At 43.4% G+C, this 20,655-nt stretch overlaps 1 protein-coding gene across 1 annotated transcript in view; it reads right to left on the bottom strand.

Annotated features, from left to right (window-relative positions):
• Positions 1-20,655, bottom strand: part of SH3RF3 (SH3 domain containing ring finger 3) — a 643,685-nt gene that overhangs the window by 17,071 nt on the left and 605,959 nt on the right. The window contains exon 9 of the mRNA XM_007942370.1: positions 2,563-2,897. Within this exon, the coding sequence (XP_007940561.1) occupies positions 2,563-2,897 (335 nt within the window). The remainder of the gene's footprint in view (positions 1-2,562; positions 2,898-20,655) is intronic.

Below are 20,655 nucleotides of genomic sequence, written 5' to 3'. Positions count from 1 at the left end.
TAGATCAGGGGTATGGCCTGTGGGCTAATTTGTAAGGTCTGAGAATTAAGAATGTATATATATTTTTAAAATGAAAATAAAATCAAAGAAGAACATTATTTCATCACACGAGCAAATTATATAACATTCAAATTTTCATGTCCATGAATAAAGCTTTATTGGAACAGCTATGCCTATTCATTTACATATTGTTTACATCTGCCTTTGTGCTACAAAGGCAAAGTTGAGTAGTTATGACAGAGACCATATGGCCCTCAGACCCTAAAGTATTTATTGTCTAAAATATTTATTGTCTGCCCTGTGACAGAAAAGTTTACCAACCCTTGATCTAAGGTGGTGGGAGGGGCTGGTCTCTGGGGGTACAGATGCTTAGGACAGTAGATGCCTTCTCAGGCTGCAGTGGCCATGGTACAGAATTGAGTACATGGAAGAACTTGCTGCAGTAAATATGGTTGAGCAGGGGGAGAGTATTACTGACAGAGATGACAGAGTTGTTTCCTCAGAAGATTGTTAATGTTTTCATTATTTAAAGTGTTTCAACATTAAGGAGCTTATAGAAAGGAATGTATTTCCCCACTATAAAACTCGACAACCATTTTTCATCTCTCCATAATACCTTCCAGCTTTTATGTAAGAGCGCTTTTAGGACTGATAACTCAAACAGGTCAACCCACAGAGCAAGAAATGAATCCTCTGGTCTCTTATAAAATCAAGCCTGAGGTACTTCTATGGTGAAAAATGACCAACAGACAAATGGCCTGCATGAGGGCCAATTCAGGTCTCACACCTGTGTGACCTCACAGGTGACTTCACCTCTCTCTTGGACTCAGTCTCCTCATCTGTAAAACCCTACGGTCAACTATGTGAAATGGCTGTTGATGGTCAAAAACAGATGGATATCAGCAACTTCACATGGTTCAACTTAATGGACTCTTTTTTAAAATTTTTATTTTTATTTTTTCCATATATAAACCTTTCCTTGACTTTTTACAATAGTGAGCCCTTTTCTGACTGACTTATTTCACTCACCATAGTGTCCTCCAAGTTCATCCAAGTTATGTGATGTTTTGCAGATTCTACATTTTTCTTTAGTGTTGCATAGTATTCCATTGTGTGTATGTACCATACTTTGTTTACCCATTTCTCTGTTGATGGGCTCTTAGGTTGTTTCCATCTCTTTGCTATTGTGGATAGTTCTGTGACAAACATGGTTGTGCATATATCTGTTCATGTCCAGGCTCTCACTATACCTCATAATGGGATTGCTGGATCAAATGGTATTTCTAATTCTAACTTCTTAAGGAATTGTCATATAGATTTCTGCAGTGGTTGTATCATTTCACAGTCCCACCAGCAGTGTATGAGAGTCCCAATCTCTCCACATCCTCACCAGCATTTGTTATTTTCTGTCTTGTTGAACTTTGCTATTAATGCTGGGATGAGATGGTATCTCATTGTTGTTTTGATTTGCATCTCTCTAATGGCTAATGATTGTGAACATTCCTTCATGTGTTTCTTGGCTGCCTGAATATCTTCTTTGGTAAAGTGTCTGTTCATGTCTTCTGCCCACTTTTAAATTGGATTGTTAGTCTTTTTGATGCTGAGGTGTTGGACTTTTCTATAAATTTTAGATATATGGACTAAATACTCTTGAAGCCTATTGCTGTTGTTGTCGTGTGCCGTCCAATAGATTCTGACTCATAATGACACTACTGGACAGAGTAGAACTGCCCCATGGGGTTTCCTTGGCTGTAATCTTTAAGGAGCAGATTGGCAGGTTTCTTCCCCAAGGAGTTGCTGGTGGATTTGAACCTCCGACTTTTCAGTCAGCAGCTGAGCACTTAACGATCGCACCATCAGGGCATCTTTGCTTTGGAGTAATACTGTATAATTCTAAGATGTTAGAGTGCACTGAGGTTCAAGAGAAGCTGTTTTCTGGGTGGGGACACAGCCTACAGGGTTCACTTAGGGTTGCCACAGGGAATCCATGGCCTCCCTGGATTAACGGGAATACAAGTTCCCCTCAGTGCCTGATCGCTGATTGTGTGGGCTCAGTACCTCATAAACCAAAACTCACTCACTGCCAAGGAGTCAGTTCTGACTCACAGTGACCCCTCCTTGGGTTTCCGAGGGAGTATCACTACGGAAATAGATTGCTCAACCTTCCTTCCGAAAGTGGCTGGTGGGTTTGAACTGCCAGCCTTCTGGTTAGCAGTCAAGTGCCTTAGGCACTATGCCACCAGAGCTCCCCAATACCTCATAGGCTCTGATAATTTTTTTGATGAATCCCTTGCAATCCCAAACTTAAAAACCAGAGGGATCCATAAAATGAAATATGCTCCAATTTCCAAACTCATTTTACCCAGATGCTTACTGTCCAAACTCATGAACTGAATACATTTGGATAGTGAGAGATGTTTGGTAAACTTAATCTTCAGAATAGCACCACAGCTGTAAGCCCATTGTCCCTGTTCTGCAAAGGTGGCCTCCAGGACTGCAGAGAATAACTCCCTCACCACCATCATATAGGGTGTGAGCACCCTGCTCCCCTCCCCACCTTACCTCTCTCTGGGCAACGGCTTGGGCTCGGGGCGAATAGCAGCCATGGAAAGAGGCACTTGCCTCGAAGGGGACAAGGAGAAGTTCAGATCCAAGGAGCCTGTCTTTCTGTGCAGTGGCTCCATTCCCATTGCACCCTGCATCTCGCTCTCTATGGGGCAGGAGCCTGCTCTCCCATGGCTGGACAGCGAGGACACTTCGGGCCCCACGGCACCCTGGAGTGAGGTGTCCACTGCCACGTGGGGGTCGTGCGTTGGAGAAATAGATGGTGGGGAACGTGACTTCTTTTTGGTTGATGCTCCTGCTAGAAGTTTCAGCAGCCCACTCTTCTTCTCCTTCTGGAAAGACACACAGAATGGAAACCAAACAGGTTAACACTTCTAAATTCCCATGCTGTTAGTGAGTTTTCCTATCTGAAAACTTTAAGAATAATTGTGTCAGGCTAGTTAGAGGCATAAAACAAAGCTATTTCCAATTCTTGCTTTTCTTCCCTTTCCCAAACCTGCCAGAAGTGTCCATGACAGATCCACAAGGCTGCTCGTTGGGAGAGGTGGGTCACTCCCAGCAGTGCATGCTGCAGGGCGGCCAGCATCCCACTCTCCATCTCGGGACCTTGTTCTAGTCTAGCTACTGCACTTTGCACAAAGAAACCAGGAATCAGTAGAATTTGGTTTCTCCTTGCCCAGTCTTTCTAAGTAGATTTTGATGCGACCTCCTTCCTGTTGTTCCTGACTGGGTTTTCAGGAAGTTGGAGAACATGGGTGGGGCCTTGGTTCTTCTGAGGAGCACACATCAAATTGTCTATCTTTTGAAGAGGCTGGCTGAGGCACACTTTCTCTGCTACTTTTGTGTTTGAAGGCATCATTTTGCTCTTTACTGAATAGTCAAATTGCCCATTTATTCCCAGAGAGTCCTTGTATCTCACCATGTTAACTTCAAACATTTTTTAAAAGAAAATTTAAGGGCTAAGCACCTCAGCTGAGGGTTAATTATTCTATAGTAGGCTTCCTGAGATATGCTCCTCTCAAGCTCTGGGTTAATAGAACTAAATCCCATGTAGCTTCAGACTCAAATTTCATTTGGAAACCATAGGCTGCATTTTATGTAAACTATTCTCTGCATAGAACGATTTGCACCATATAGGAGATTCTTCAGATGCTCGGGTGGTATAGTTCCTAAGGCACTTGACTGCTAACCAGAAGGCTGGCGGTTCAAACCCAGCCACTCCTGAGAAGGAAGGGCAATCTACTTCCATAGTGATAACTGCTTCGGAAACCCAAGGAGGGGTCGCTATGAGTCGGGGCCGACTAGACGGCACATAACAACAACACAACAGGAAATTCTTCAGTGGGTGTGTTTGCATGTGTATGTGGAGCCCTAGAGACGTAAGGGTTAAGCACTTGGCTGCTACCCTAAAGGTTGACAGTTGTAACTTACCCAACAGCTCCATGGGAGAAAGACCTGGTGATTTACTTCTGAAAACTCAGCCGTTGAAAACTACATGAAGCACAGCTCTATTCTGTTTCTATAAAGATTAAGGCTTAGAAAACTCTATGGGGCAAAGATTAAAGATTTAAGTCCTTAAAGATTAAAGCTTAGAAAACCCTGCTCTGTCACATGGAGTTACTATGAGTGGAAAACTGGCACCTAACAGCAACATGTGTGTGTGTGTGCACACGTGTGCGTGCTACTTATGTAGTCCCCAGGAGAGAGCTCTGCAGGGAAGGGAGGTGTGCTTGTCCTAGAGGAGAGGGCCTGCCCTAGATGAAGGGGTCACAGGCTGTGCTAATTCCTCTCACACCAAGCAGAGATATCAGAAGGAGGCCTTAGAGGTCACTGCTTCTGAGTTACCTCCGTGGGACAAATCTTGACAAAACCTCTTTACCCTGGCAAGTGGCTTCTCCCTATTAAGGGAAAGGGCTATTATGAGGCTGTTAGTATGTGATCAAGGTTACTTACATATGAAAACAATGGAGTAACTGGAAGGAATCTGCCCTTACAATCAGGAGATTGGCCTCAATATCATCCTATTAACCCAAACACACTGCCATTGACTCGATTCCCACTCTTAGTGATTCTGTAGACCAGAGTTGAACTGACTAATAGGGTGTGATAGTTGGAGCTGTGTGTCAAATTGGCTGGACCACAATTCTGTGTGGTTTGAGCTGTTGTGGTGTGGGTGTTCCCATGATGGGATCAGATGACTATGTTCTGAGTGGCCAATCTGTTGAAGGGGAGTTTCCCTAGAGGTGTGGCCTGCTTCCAGTATATCTATGGACATTCTGGGAAAAGAGACATTCTTCTGTGGATCGGGATTCTGTTGCGCTGCCTACAGCTGTCCATGAGTGAACAGTCCACCATTCGGCCTGGAGATCTTGGATTCATCATTTGTTGGAGTCAACAGCCAGTGTACTGCCCGCCAGCCTTGAGCTCCTCAGCCCCTGTGGTTGCAAGAGCCAGGAAAAGCCTCCAGCTTGACGTTTGATCCAGGAAATTTGGACTTGCCAGCTTCTATAAGTGTGTGAGCCATTTTCCTAAGATAAATTTCTCTATATATACACATATATATAAGCTTTACTGTGTTTTGTTTCTCTAGAGAATCCAGTCTAACACATAGGGTTTCCAAGGCTGTTAAGTCTTCACAGAAGCAGACTGCCTCATCTTTCTCCTGTAGAGCAGCTGGTGGCTTCCAACCACTGATCTTTTGGTTAGTAGCCTAATGCTTTAACCACTATGCCACCAGAGCATTTATTCTATTAGGATGCCCAAATCCCTCTCAAACTCGATTATTTAGTCCCCTATTTCATAGATAATTCCCCTTCCATCTACCCTCAAAGTGACCACTTTGCAGGTGGAAAAACTAGCTACAGAATCTTTATCTGTGTGCACAGATTTACCACTCTATTGGCTCAAAGAAGCTTTTTCTCATTAAGTCTTATTTCATGTTGAAACACAGTAGACTCTTGATAAACAATAACTGATGAGGCTGAGGGACCAGGCTGAAGCAGTGAGATCAAGTCAAGAAAAGTGACACAGGAGGTGTCCTTGATTAACTGGACCAACTAGTGTGCCTACCATTTCTATCTGCTCAGATTTCTATCCATCATTATAAGTAATAGGGGGTCTTCCTTTTGCCTCCCTTGTTAGTGGCCTGTGGTGATCCACATGGAAGTACTTAAAATATTGTTCACTGACACTCTAAGAAAAGTCTGTGGACAAGATAAAAATAACAATAATCACTTGTGGCTAAGCCATGTGTATGTGTGTATGTAGGTGTGACTATGTGAGTATGTGTTGTGTGTGCATTAGGGTAAGAGAGTTTGTGCATATGCAAAGAGGTGGTTTGATAACACTGTACTTACCCTGAAATTTGGACATTTTCCTGGATTTACTGGATTTTGAAAAAATTGTTCAGTGCAAGTTAAGTGGCAGGGGGTTATGGTATAAAAGGATGGCTGTGTACAGACGTCTGACACTATAGCCACTAGTTCAGTGATGACTACAGAAGAGTCTGCTCTGTTTTGGCTACAGGGCAGATAAAACCCACCACTGAGTCAATTCTGACTCATACCAAACCTTTAGGACAGAACAGACCTGCCCCATAGGGTTTCCAAGGCTGTAAATATTTACAGAAGTAGATTGCCTTATCTTTCTCCCATGGAGCAGTTGGTGGGTTCGAATTGCTGATCTTTGGTTAACAGCTGGATGCTTTAATCACTATGCTACCACAGTTTCTTAAAGGGCAGACAGATAGAAAGTATAAGATTTCTTCTTTCCTTTCTCATTCTGTGACAATTCTTTCTAGCTAGGCAGTCACGACTAGCTAGAGAGTAGAGCACTATTGGGAAGAGTTAGTGGTGGCGTAACTACCTTAAAATTTAAATATCTTGGGATAGGCACAAATCATTAAGACTTCAGTAAGAGTAAGTCCATAGGCTTTTCTCTATCCCTAGCACAAATATTAAGGAGCTCTGGTGGTGGTGGTGGTGGTTAAAGGATTTGGCTGCTAACTAAATAGTTAGCAGTTTGAACCCATTAGTCACTCTATGGGAGAAAGATGAGGCAGTCCCCTTCCACAAAGATTTAAAACCTTAGAAACCCTTTAGGGTAGCTCTACTCTGTCCTACAGGGTTGCTATGAGTGGGAATTGACTTGATGGCAGTGGGTTTTCTAGCATAGATATTATTAGAAAATATAGGAGCAGATGATTTAAATATTATGCATGATGAGGAAAGACTGGCTTGGGAAAACTCTAGGCCTGGTGAGGGGGATGATGGGTGTGAGAGTAAGGCATTACCATGGGTAGTCCTGTCTGTTTCATTTTGCTTGGCCAAGGACTGTTTCAACACTGTGAAGACTTGCTTGAGGCACACTTAAGAGTGGCTTCAGTAATTCTGCCACCAGGGGGCACCACATATCTGGCTCTGAGGCTGCCTTACGGAGTCCCAGTTCCCCGAAGCAGCTGGGGCTCCTAAGGCCTCCATAACTGCAGAGTTGCTAAGGACTGGTGGTATGTGTCCAACCTCTTATGACAACAATCTCCAAAGATGGGACTATTAGGAGGGGGCATCAAAGGTGGGAAGATAAGTTTAGGATGGGTATGAGTGATGGTGTCTAATGGTCCATGGCCCTTTGGGTAATATGGAAGAGTAAGCCTGCTCAATGAATCGAGAGATCCCATGATGGCAATTAAACACCCAAAACCAGATCGAGTATCAAAGAGCCAGAATCTATCCAATGTAAAACCTTCTAGTAACTAATAAAATAGAATTGTGATGCTGAATGTCCAAAAACATAAAATAATTGTACATGTATATATGGGTATAAACATATACATTTTAACTAAAAGTATGAACAGTATGCAATGGATCTTCCATCCTGCCAGATGGCCCCAAGGGGAGAGGAGACTATGGGTTCCAGACAACAGGAAACCTAATCTTTGCTCAGCCTGCAGTCCCTGCGCCTAGGACCTGATACCCCTTTCCTGGCTGCTCCTGCAGGGAGAGTGTAGTTCTGTATAGACCAGAGGAAGGCTGGCCTCAGCACTGTGTGTTTTTTAGGAGAGCTTCCAACACTAGAGGGTGTAACCTAAAGACACTCATTCTGGCTAGCAAATGCCTCCTGCAGGGAATACTACAGCTGTGGGGCACCAGGCCAACCCACAGCTCCTCAGGGACATGTAACTGAATTGCTCATGGCTGCATTGCCAGAGAAATCTTGTTCCAGATAAGTAAATCTAGATACGTGTGCCCACTGAAGTAGTGGTCCTCCCTTCACCCACCTCTGTGAGAGACTCAGGCAAGAGTCCAGCTTAAAGATCTACATCTGGGTAAGTATTTTTTAAAGCATCAATCACTCTCACCCTTGGCTACAAGAATTGGCTCCATGACATTCATTAATTCTCAGCTACATTAAAAGTCCAGCACCCTCAGGACCTCTAGCTATATATCAAACATAAATGGAAGGAGATATAATTAAGACATACCTAGCGTAAGTGGGGATCTACCGAGTCTTAGAGATTTCTGAGGTGACTACATGGTACTTTCCGTAAGAGTCCAGCAGGTTAAAAGGAGAGGCAAGTCCCCCCTGCACTAGTGTCACAGAGCCCACTGCTGGCCCGAGGCTAGGCTTCTACATGCAGATGGAGGCCTGGCTGCTTCTCTCTATGCATCTTCTCCAGCAGGTTGACTCATTTTGGGAGGCAGCCATTCCTGCTCTTAGATTCTGTATTGATGCTAATAAGGAAGTTTTGGGGGGTGATTCTGGGGCATGAAGAAGAGGCAGGCACCGCCCCATGCATGAGCCATGAACACCTGGTTAACAGCATGGCGCCCTTGCCTTTTCCCTCTGTGCTTGCATAATCCATGTTTTTGCTCCCTCCTCTACCAATCCCCCTCCAAAATTTTTTTACTGGATGACTTTCTCCTATGTGCTAGGTCCTGGAGGTTGTGCAGAGAAATAATACCTAGAATATTCAGTTAGGAAACATGTTAGATCAGAGCCTTTCATATGGTGTTGGTATAAAGTGTGGCATTTCTCAAGTGAACCCTTTTTGGCAGAACATCTTGAAGGACCATACTTTAGCCATTGCTAGAGTAGAAGCTAGAAAGGAAAAGGAGAAACAATGCAGAGGGTAGAACCTTTGGGAGCCACCTGCAATAACTGGGTGGGAAGGGATGAGGCTTGATTAGGCTGGTGACTTGGGAGAATGAAGGCAGGGCTGATCATCGGTGATGTCTGGAAGGAGCAAACCACAAGGCCTGATGACAGAATAACTCTGGAGAAGACTCCCAGGAGAACATGGTGGCTAAGAACCATCTGCCCAGGATGCTCGGCCTGTTTGCAGGGCTGCTTCTGTTTCTAGCAGGCTGAGAAGGAAAGAATTGCAGTATCCAAGGTGGGGACTGGCTCCCCAAGTAGGCTTGGCTCTACAACAGCGGTTTAAGATGGGGGCGGGGGAGACATTTTTTCCCTCCAGGAGACATTTGGCAATGTCTGAAGACATTTCTGGTTGCCACAACTAAGGTAAGGATTGCCACTGGTATTTAGTAGGTAGTAGCCAGGGATGCTGCTAAACATCCTACAATGCAAAGGACAGGCCCCCATATCCAAAAATTATCTGCCCCCAAATGTTGATACTGCCAAGGTTGAGATCTCTAGTTTACAAGGGAAAGGATAGCTGGTCAGATGCACCAAAGGAGGCCAGGCCAACCTGGAGTGCATTCAGGCCCAGGCCCACTCAGTATGCTCTCATGGGTGCTAGCCCTCCTCCCTTGGCACAGGCAAGAGAGCCAGGTACCATGAGATGCTTCATACCAAGCATGCTCACTAGCCAATCTTTCCATGCCCAGTTCTTCTTCCTCCTTCACCCCAGATGGGTCAGGTCCCTTTTCATTCCCATGTGGTCTTCCCCTCTAGAATAGAAGCTTTGGGAGGGCAGGAGTGTCAGTGATTAGCGTAATGCCCAGAACACAGCAGGTGCTCAAAACCCAATTGGTGAATGAATTAAGTTCAGTATGAAAGCTCTCAGAATATGTCCTGTCTGCCTGATGAGCAGAGAATGGAATCAGCAAACACTTGTTTGCAGGGCAACTGCCATAGAAAGCCCTGTATAGCCTGGGCCGTGCCTTGAGAGACTGAAGAATTGAGCAGAGAGAAGACAAAACCCGTTAGTCCAGTTTTTAGTTTCAATGATTGTATCACCAGACAACTTAGAAAATTTACAGTAAAGTTCCAACCTTAGCTGTATATTTTGCAAAGGGGTGGGGTGGGTAAACATGATGTATGCTTTTAATCTGTTCTCCATGACTAAGTATGACTGATCATTTTCTGAATTTGACTTTGGCAAACACTGATTATCATGGCTGAAAAGCCTGCCTTCCAGGACAGAATTCTGCTAATGCCTTAAGAATTCAGTTATTACAAATTCCTGTGGAATTCGGTGTAGTAGTGATCATCATGCACATGGAATTCATGGAATATTGATGTTGACCTTCCAAGTCCTTCTTCTGTTAGTGGTCCCGTGTAATGCAGTTAAGAATTAGTTAATGGACACATTGAGTGTTGTGGAGAAAGGCTCACTGATTGATTATGGGGCAATACTGTGAAAGGATAAAAGGTTTTATAGAATACAATTTATGATCGATCAGAGCCAAAAGTTTATGTTAAGGAAAGATGAATTTCCTGGGGTTTCTCTTGGGACCTGGGTTAAAGTAGCAACTTTCAATAACCCAATGAGATGCAGAAGATGGCTTTACTGTTACATTTTAGGGGTAGTCATTCCTTTCCTACACAAGCTTTCCAGCCAGCATCCTGCTCTCTCCATCTGCGGCTTGAATTCCCCTCTCTTAGGGATGGATCACTTCCCAACCCAACGATCCCTCTGAATGGCCAAGGTCCAACCATTTCAGCCTTACTGGGTGGACCCAAACCAAGCTGTTTGAACAGTTGGGAACAAAATTCCTCCCTCGCTCTGAGAAGTCCTGATATGGGACGGATGGCACATCAGCAGAGAAAGGTGTACTTAACCCCCAAAGTGAGTGACAGGGCTACTGTCACCCAGCTGGGATGTCCCCTTTTCTGGGAAGCCCTCTCCAACCTCATCCATGCAGTTAATCTCACCCCTGTGTTTGCATATAACCCTCTCTGCCATGGCACGCATCATGTTCCATTGCCGTGTGTTCTGGTTACCTAGTGCCACTCTGACAAGAATATACCTTGTGGCCTTAACAAACAGGAGTTTATTCTCTTACAGTTTGGGAGGCTAGAAGTCTGAGCTCAAAGTGCCAGGCTCTAGGGGCTGGGTGAAAGCCCCTCAACCATGGGTTGCAGCTGTGCCTCCTGTTCCTGGCCCATTGAAGCTGGAGGCTTTTCTTCACTCGGCTGCTGGCTGCTGGCTGCTGAGGTTGGCAAACCCAAGGTTGACAAGTAAAAAGGCACAGTCCTGATGTTACCAAACCACACGGCAGGCCATTATCTTAAGTCCATTGAAAGCCCCAAGGTCGGCAGAGCATGGCAGGCTGCTGAACAATGACACAGCTACATGCAGGGTTCAAGCGTGCCATAGGCTAGAGACTATCTCCAAGGCTTCTCCTTATATACAGGAAGCAGACCACATCCCAAAGGCAGCTACTCAGCTGCCTGTGGTAGATCCCACCATGAATAACTATAACCATGGTGGAATAACTACCACCAGCTGCCCAGACACTCAACCAGGCCCAGCCAAGTTGACATACAAACATAACCACCACACCATGCTCTGTGAATGTGTCCATGTAGCACAGGAGAAACACTGGCTGGTGCTGGGAAGGCCTAGCCCTGAGTCCCAGCTCCCTTACTGGGCGATCTTAGGCTGCTCCTCACCACAGTTTTCTCTCCTGCATGAGGGGAAGAACACTGTTTACCTCACAGAGTGGTAAAGATGGAATGATGTGTTTCCTCTACTCATCTCTGAATATTAAGTATTTTGTAAAATATCTTGGACCTAGTTAGCTCCACGTACATTTTTCTAAAGGGAGTAAAATGAGAACCACATTCAAGACATCCAAGTTACCATCATGAAATGGTGTCTCATCATAAACACTTCCCTCTACCTTGAAGGAGTATGAGAAAGACTAATGCAGGGGTTCCAAACCATTTGCTTAAAAAGAACCAACCAATGAGTTGGATAAAATGTAAATTTTGGGGCTCTACCCTCAAAAAGTTTGATTTAGCATGTCTGAAATGGGGCCAAAAAAGTTATTTTGATACAGAGCACAGGAAGTGATAGATCAGAAGTTACCAGTCATCTGTGCAACCTGAAAAGTGATTTAAGATGATAAAATGTGGTGCAAAGGCACAGAAAAGGACAGACTTCTTGGAAAGGTGGTAAAGGGAGAAAAATCAAGGTTTACTGAGCACTTACTGAGTGCTATAGGTATGGAGCTCTGGTAGCATAGTGCCTAAGGCACTTGACTGCTAACCAGAAGGCTGGCAGTTCAAACCCACCAGCCACTCCTCGGAAGGAAGGTTGGGCAATCTACTTCTGTAGTGATACTGCCTCGGAAACCCAAGGAGGGCTCGCTATGAGTCGGGGCTGACTTGATGGCACATAACAACAACAACAACATGGGTATGGAGGTAGTGGTGGCTCAGTGGTAGGTTCTTGCCTTCTGTGCATGAGACTTGGGTTTGATTCCTGGCCAACGCACCTCAAGCACAGCCACCACGTGCTGCTTTGATGCTGAACAGGTTTCAGTGAAGCTTCCGGAGTAAGATAGACTAGGAAGAAAGGCCTAGAGATCCACCTCCAAAAAGCTAATAAAAACCCTATAGATCACAAAGCTGTGAACCCATTGTGCAGGGGGTCACCATGAATAGAGGGACAACTGCTCAGTAGCTAACACACTAAGTGCTATAGCACAGGGGACACACATGGGATTTTTAAAACACCATCTCTCAAACTCACTCGTGTGAATCTCCTAGGGATCCTGTTGCAGTGCAGACTCTGATTCTGTAGGTCTGGGTAGGGCTGAGAGTCTGCATGTCCAATAAGCACCTCCCACCCCACCACCCATACCCTGCAGATGCTGCTGCTTCTCCACAGACCAAGGTACTCAGGGTTGAGCAGGAGCTCAAGAGGTAGGAAAGGGCATTCCAGGCAGGAAGCCCAGTATGAACAAAGAACTGGAGGCATGAGATAAGGCTATTCCAGAAGCTGTGGCTCTTAACACACACATCTAGATCTGAAAGGCATCACAGCCTATAAATGGAACACTGTCAACGTCAGAGGAGTGAGCTTGTGATTTATATTAAGAAAATACTATATGTGTGCATATCACATACACTCACTCACACATATATAAGTACATATACAGACACATCCTTAAATAAATCTATGTTGTTAGTGGCCCTCAAATACATTCTGACTCCTGGAGACCCCACATGTTCAGATTAGAATGGCTCCACGGGGCTGGTGGCCAGAACAGGTAAGGCAGGTGGGAGACTGCCCCCAGGCAGCAGGGAGCAGTGGCAGACAGTGCAGCAGGAATAGGTAGGGGCTAGCCCAGGAAGTGAGCAGAGTGGTTGGAACAGCTAAGGAAGATGAACTTGTCTGTTGGTTTGTCATACTGTGGTGGCTTGCATGTTGCTGTGAGGCTGGAGGCTGTGCCAGCAGGGATGCCCATGGTGGACTGGTTGCAGTGGGGCTTCCAGACTGAGACAGACTCAGAAGAAGGAAGAGGCCATCCACTACTCAAAGAATTGGCCAATGAAAACCTTATGAATAGTAGTGAAAACTGTCTGATGATTACTGGGAAATTCTATGAATAGTCTTGAAACATTGTCCGATACAGTACTGGAAGATGAGCCTCTCAGGTTGGAAGGCATTCAAAATATGACTGGGAAAGAGCTGCCTCATCAGAGTAGAGCCTACCTTAATGATATGGATAGAGTAGAGCATTCAGGGCCTCCATTTGCTGAAGTGGCGTGATTCAATCTGCAAACATTCACTGATAATAGGAACATGGAGTGTACGAAGTATGAATCTAGGAAATTGGAAGTTGTCAAAAATGAAATGGAACGCATGAAGATTGATACCCTAAGCATTAGTGAGCTGAAATGGCCTGGTTTTGGACATTTTGAATCAGACAACCATATGTTCTACCATGCCAGGTATGACAAATTGAAGAGGAATGACATGGCATTCATCATCACAAAGAATGTTTCAAGTTCTATCCTGAAGTACAATGCTGTCAGTGATAGAATAATTTCCATAGGCCTACAAGGAAAGCCAGTTAATACTACCATTATTCAAATTTACACAAACCACCAAAGCCAAAGATGAGGAAATTGAAGATTTTTTTTATCAACTTCTGCAGTCTGAAATTGACCGAATATGAAATCAAGATGTGCTGATTATCACTGGGGAGTGGAATGCAAAGGTTGGAAACAAAGAAGAATCACCAGTAGTTGGAAAATTTGGCTTTGGAGACAGAAATAATGCTGAAGATCACATGATAGAATTTTGCAAGACCAATGACTTATTCATTGCAAATACCTTTTTAAACAACACAAATGATGGCTACACATATGGACTATGCCAGATGGAGTACACAGGATTCAGACTGACTATATCTGTGGCAAGAGGCGACAGAGAAGCTCAATATCTTCAGCCAAAACAAGGCCAGGAGCTGTTGTGGAACTGACCATCAACTGCTCATTTGCACGTTCAAGTTGAAATTGAAGACAATTAAAACAAGTCCATGAGAGCCAAAATATGACCTTGATTATATCCCTCCTAAATTTAGAGACCATTTAAAGAATAGATCTGATGCGCTAAACACCAGTGACCGAAAACCAGAGGAATTGTGGGATGACATCAAGAACATCATCCATGAAGAAAGCTAAAGGTCATTAAAAATACAGCAAAGGAAGAAAAGACCAAAATGGATGTCAGAAGAGACTCTGAAACATGTCCTTGAATGGAGAGTAGTTAAAGAAAATGGAAGAAATGACAAGATAAAAGAACTGAACAGAAGATTTCAAAGAGCAGCTTGAGAAGACAAAGTCAATTATTATAATCAAATGTGCAAAGACATGGAGTTGGAAAGCCAAAAGGGAAGGACATGCTCAGCATTTTTCTCAAGCTGAAATAACTGAAGAGGAAATTTAAACCTCAAGTTGCAATAATGAAAGATTCTATGGACAATATATTGAATGATGCAGGAACACCAAAAGAAGATGGAAGAAATACACAGAATCACTGTACCAAAAAGAACTGGTTGATATTCATCCATTTCAGGAGGTGGCATATGTTCAAGAACCAATGGTATTGAAGGAAGAAGTCGAAGCTGCACTGGGAAGTGGTGAAAAACAAGCCTCTAGACGTTTCAACAAATGGATGCCACACTAGAGGAACTCACTCGGCTATGCCAAGAGATTTAGAAGACAACTACCTGGACAACTGACTGGAAAAGATCCATATTTGTACCCATTCCAAAGAAAGGTGATCCCTGGAAATTATCAAACAGTATCATTAATATTGCATGCAAGTAAAATCTTACTGAAGAAAATTAAAAAATGGTTACAGCAGTATATTGACAGACAACTTCCAAAAATGCAAGCTGGATTCAGAAGGGGATGTGGAATGAGGGATATCATTGTTGATGACAAATGGATCTTGGCTCAAAGCAAAGGATACCAGAAAGATGTTTACTGGTGTTTTATTGACTATGCAAAAGCATTTGATTGTGTGGATCATAACAAATTGTGGATAATATTGAGAAGAATGGGAATTCCAGAACACTTAATTGTACTCACAAGGAACCTGTACATAGACCAGGAGACTGTTGTTTGAATAGAACAAGGGGACTCTGCATGGTCTAAAATCAGGAAGGGAGTGCATCAGGGTTGTATCCTTTCACCCTGCTTATTCAATCTATATGCGGAATAATCCAAAAAGCTGGACTATATGAAGAAGAATGTGGCATCAGGTTTGGAGGAAGACTCATTAACAACCTGAGTTACGCAGATGACACAACTTTGCTCACTGAAAGTGAGAATGACTTGAAACACTGATGAAGACTGAAGACTACAGTCGGCAGTATGGATTACACCTCAATATAAAAAAAACAAAAATCGTCACAATGGGACCAATAAGCAGCATCATGATAAATGGAGAAAAGATTGAAGTTGTCAAAGACTTCATATTACTTGGTTCTACAATCAACACCAACGGAAGCAGCAGTCATATAGTCATATATCAGATGTCATATAATATTGGGCAAATCTCTGTGAAGGACCTCTTTCAAGTGCTGAAGAGCAAAGATGTTTCCTTGAAGGCTAAGGTGCGCTTGACACAAGCCATTGTATCTTCAATCACTTCATATGCATGTGAGAGCTGGACAATGAAAAAGGAAGACCCAAGAAGAGTCAATGTTTTGAGTTGTGGTGTTGGTGAAGAATGCTGAAAGTACCATGGACTGCTAAAAGAACTAACAAATCTGTCCTGGAAGAAGTGCAGCCAGAATGCTCCTTGGAAGTGAGAATGGCCAGACTTCATCTCACCTACTTTGGTCATTTCCAGGGATAATTTCCCGGAGAAGGATATTTTGCTTGGCAAAATGTAGGGAAAATGAAAAAGGGGAAGGACCTCAATGAGACAGATTGACACAGTGGCTGCAACAATGAGCTCAGGTCATGGGGTTGGTACAGGACTGGACAGTGTTTCAATCTGCTGTACATGAGGTGACTCATGATGACTTGATGGCACCTAACAACAACAACAATAGGATTTTCTAGGCTGTGACTTCTTGGAAGCTAATCACACCAGGACTCGACTCTGAGGAGTCTCTGGGGGCATTTGAACTGGAAACCTTACAGTTAGTAGTTAGTCCAGCTCTTAACCATTTGCACCACCCATTCACACTCTCCTTTAAAGGAGCCCTGGTGGTGTAGTGGTAAAGGCATTTGGCTGCTAACCAAAAGATTGGTGATTTGAACACTGCTGCTGCTTTGTGGAACAAAAATGCATCAATCTGCTTCCGCAAAGATTTACAGCCTTGGAAACCCAATGGGGGTTGTTATGAGTTGGAATTGACTCGATGGCAATGAGTTTGCTTTGGAGTTTTAAAGGAATCATCATCTGGAAATCTAATAAAAAAAAAAAAAAAAAGAAGAAGAAGGGTATTCATTCATATGGTACTCAACACAGGACAACCGTAAAACACACTATACAGATGGTGACAGCTTTTTCTGTTATGATTAAGATAGGGGTCCTCTAGGGGATTTAATTATTTCATAGAACGTTAGTATCAAAACTAGGCAAAGGGAAAAGGAAAGTTAAAGCTGAAATTAAGGATCCTTGCCAGTTAAAGTTCAATCGGAAATTATGGAAAATTGTCTCTGAAATTATAAGAAGCCAAAGGGAATAGAAGTTGATTTATAAAAACTGATGTCAAACTTTTCAGGGATGCAATTCATTTCATTAGCATAAAGTGAACTTGTAAATGTGATCTGTAAGTGCATTTGGCTCCTTTTTTTAACCTATGTGAAAGGAGGTGGCCATGGTATAATCTTTCTAAAACAGAAGTATCATCCTAACTCTTCTTTGCTTGGGGAAACATTTAAAATTCATTGGCATTGGTAGGACACTCACTGAATGCTGAGCCAGATATGGTGGGAAGCATGTAGACATGGACTTGATTTGAAAAGCTTACCCAATAATCCAGCCAAACCTCAATCTGCAGAACCCAAGACTGATTACATATTCTGATGAGAAACATAGTTTTTTATCAATATCAAAAAGGAGGATGAGAAATAATTAACTTTTATATGAAAGGATCATAGTACTTTTTACACAAACAATATGCACATTATATGGCTTTTTGCAAACCACATAACCCCCCCACATGTTAGTCTCCTATGCATGCTATGTGCATTATATGTGTGCATGCATTATTTCTGTGGGTGTATTATATGTGAAAAAATATGGTAAACACAATCATACATTTTCACTTTGCCAGGTTCAAAAATGAAATTTGTATGAGCTAAGACTCAGGAGATAATGGTCATCAGTTAAATAAGTTCAGAACATATGTCAACACTCAGCAAATTGGGAACATTTGCAAATTGTAAGAGAAAAGCAGAGAAATATTCATTTCAAACTGTGATAGCGGTTATCTGGGATGGGGAGAGACTGGAGGGAGATACAGAGGCAGTGTTTAGCTTTCATTATGTACTTTGGTATTATTTGACTTATTACATTCAACATGTGTTTCTTCGTAACTTAAGAGGAGAAACATTAAAAAACAAAAACAAAAACAAAAAACCGCAACCTGTTGATTTGGTGGTGCTAATGGTTGCATGCTTGGCTGCTAACCAAAAGGTTGGAGGTTTGAAAGGTTGGAGGCTAGAAACTCCTTAGAAGAGAAGCCTAGTGATCTACTTCCGAAACATCAGCCATTGAAAACCCAGTGAAGCACAGTTCTACTCTGACACACATGGGGTCACCAGGAGTTGGAGTCGACTTAATGGCAACTGGTTTGGTTCTTGGTTTGATCTGACATAATGCCAGTAGATAAAATTCTCTGGGTGGATAGATGAACTGGAAAGAATATTTGCTTTTAATCAGTTTATCGAGAAGGAAGTGTTCCCTTGGATACAATGAAAAAGAGTCTGTTGGTGGGTGACATTTTCCAGGTGAGGACAAGAGAGCCTGGAATGGATGGTGATAGCAAAAAGAAGAATCTGTCATTGCTCAGGGTGCACCGAGTGTCTGTTAATGGTGGTGGAATAATTTGGCAATGAATAGTGAGGATGGTTGTACAACATGATGAACGTAATCAATATCACTACTGAACTCTACATGTAAGAATTGAAGAGGCAAATCTTTTGTTATATATATTTCTATTTCCTCCCTCCAAGAAAAAGAAGAAGGATGATCTGGCCAGAGTGTGGTATGGGCTTAAGAGAGTGATGTCAGAGGAGATTAGAAATGTAGGATTACAGTAGATCTTGGCAGGCCCTGAAAGCCAACCTATGTAACTTGGTGTTCATTTGGGAGCCAAGCCTTGTGAGCAGAGAAGTTGTGTTAGGAGGTAGAGATGGTGGGGTGGGGAGGGAAGGAGGGCACAGTGGCATCCTCTATATGACACAGCCGTAGACTGTGGTAGTGCTTTGAGGACGTGGGCCAGCCTGAGTGGGCAGGTCTCCAGGGGTGAGCAGGAGTTTACAGAGGAGGTAAGCTGGACAGGGGGAGGCCAGGGACACAGCAGGCTGTGCCTCCTGCATTTTCTCAAACTGTGGTGTTGGGGATCAGCTAAAAAGAACTTGCTTCTTATCCCTGTGATTGCAGTAGATTCTTCCCTCCCCCACCCCCCGCCTTGACTCTCTGCCAAACCCTAGGCCAATTCTCATCTTTTAATGATGTGTTGAATAACATCGATATTTTGGCTGACACAGCAGACAGAACACCAAAGGAAGCAAAATGAGTTTAGAAAGATGGTCAAATGATTCTCAAGTGCCACATAAATCTATAGGTAGCCAGAAAAAACAGGTGACAGCTATCAAAGGCCTCTAGGAAGGTTGGGACTCAGAAGGGATATTTTTAATTCCTCACACACCTATAAGAATGACATCCAACTAAACAATCAGGAAGGGGCTGGTGAGATTCAAGCTTGGTCCGAGGCCTAAGCCATATGAGGTTGGCATCACAAATAATGGTGGGGAATTTAACAAACTTTCAGATACTCAGAATAAATAAAACAGAGGGACCAAGGGAAACACTCTGTCCTTATCGTTATTGAGTCTGGCTCCTAGGCAGCAAGTTACACTTGGAAGCTTTTTGATTGGAATTTTGTTTGGATACCTTCCTGTTGGAGCTAGGGAAAGGGTAATTAAAAGCTATGCCCTATTAAAATTTTGATGGGGAAAGGGCACATATCTGGTTATGCCTGAAAATATAGTTACCATAAGAGCAAGGCAGGTTTTCTAAAAATATAAATATGCAATGCATTTTCAGAAAGGGTTGAGGAATAGATGATCTATAATGAATAAAGAGGAGGAAGTTAACAAGCTAATTAAAAGAGACAGAAGGATTGTGCATTGAGCTATTGGGTATTTTAAACATTAAAACATATCTTCAAAACTACTGTCCTTGTAAAAGAAGATAAAGAAAATTGATGTGTGAAACTGAGGGGACACAGTGGATAAAGAAGTATCAATCTGATTTTACTTTCTCTGTCTTTTGTTTTTGACAGAAGTGGATGAAGAAGAGATGCCTGTCGCATGGTGTTCCTTTCCTTGCTTTTCCTGAGGAGTGAAACCATCAGCGGAAAAACCCTTTGTTCAGTGCCTTCCTGCCTGCAGCACTGGGCTGGGCACTTTGAAAAGAGAGCTCAAAGGACAGAATGAAAGGCAGGAGTTGAAGGGTATCCTACTACTTCAAAGCAGAGCCATGAGCACTGTGATCTAAGAACTTCGCCAGACTCAGAAACGGTGCAGAGATAAAAATTAACATTGCTCTCTTCTTTTATCTGGGTTACAAAACTCAGGAGCTGGGATGGGCAACAAGGTCTGGATCAACAGTGAAACTCAACACAGCATGCAAGAACTCCTGTAACTGAGATCCTGTCTCCTGGAAGAACTTTGAGAAGATAAACAGCCCACATCGTGGCTGGTTTGTGAGAAGTGAATGCTACCATGGAAAATAGAAGCCTTGGAGACAACAGAGCTGGGTTTTAAATTCATTTATCAGTGACTGATCTTGAGCAAGTGACTTAACTGCTCTTAGCTTGGTTTCCTCATATGTACAATGCATGGACTATGCACACCCCATGGACTATGTAGATACTGTATGTGATAGTTGGAGCTGTGTGTCAACTTGGCTGGACCCCAGTTCTGTGTGGTTGTTCCCATGATGGGATCAGATGACTGTGTTCTGAGTGGCCAGTCTGCCCAAGGGGAGTTTCCCTAGGGGTGTGGCCTGCTTCCAGGATATCCAGGGACATCCTGGGAAGAGACACATTCTTTGAGGGATTGGAACCCTGGTGTGCGGACTACAAACTTCCGTGAGTGAGCAGCCCACTGCTCGGCCTGGAGATCTTGGATTCGTCTTTC

Source organism: Orycteropus afer, unplaced genomic scaffold, assembly GCF_000298275.1.
Source record: "Orycteropus afer afer isolate SDZICR_OR568_19922 unplaced genomic scaffold, OryAfe1.0 scaffold00089, whole genome shotgun sequence".
NCBI lineage: Eukaryota > Metazoa > Chordata > Mammalia > Tubulidentata > Orycteropodidae > Orycteropus > Orycteropus afer.
The sequence above is the reverse complement of the archived record's forward strand: the minus strand, read 5'-3'. Positions and strand labels throughout refer to the sequence as shown.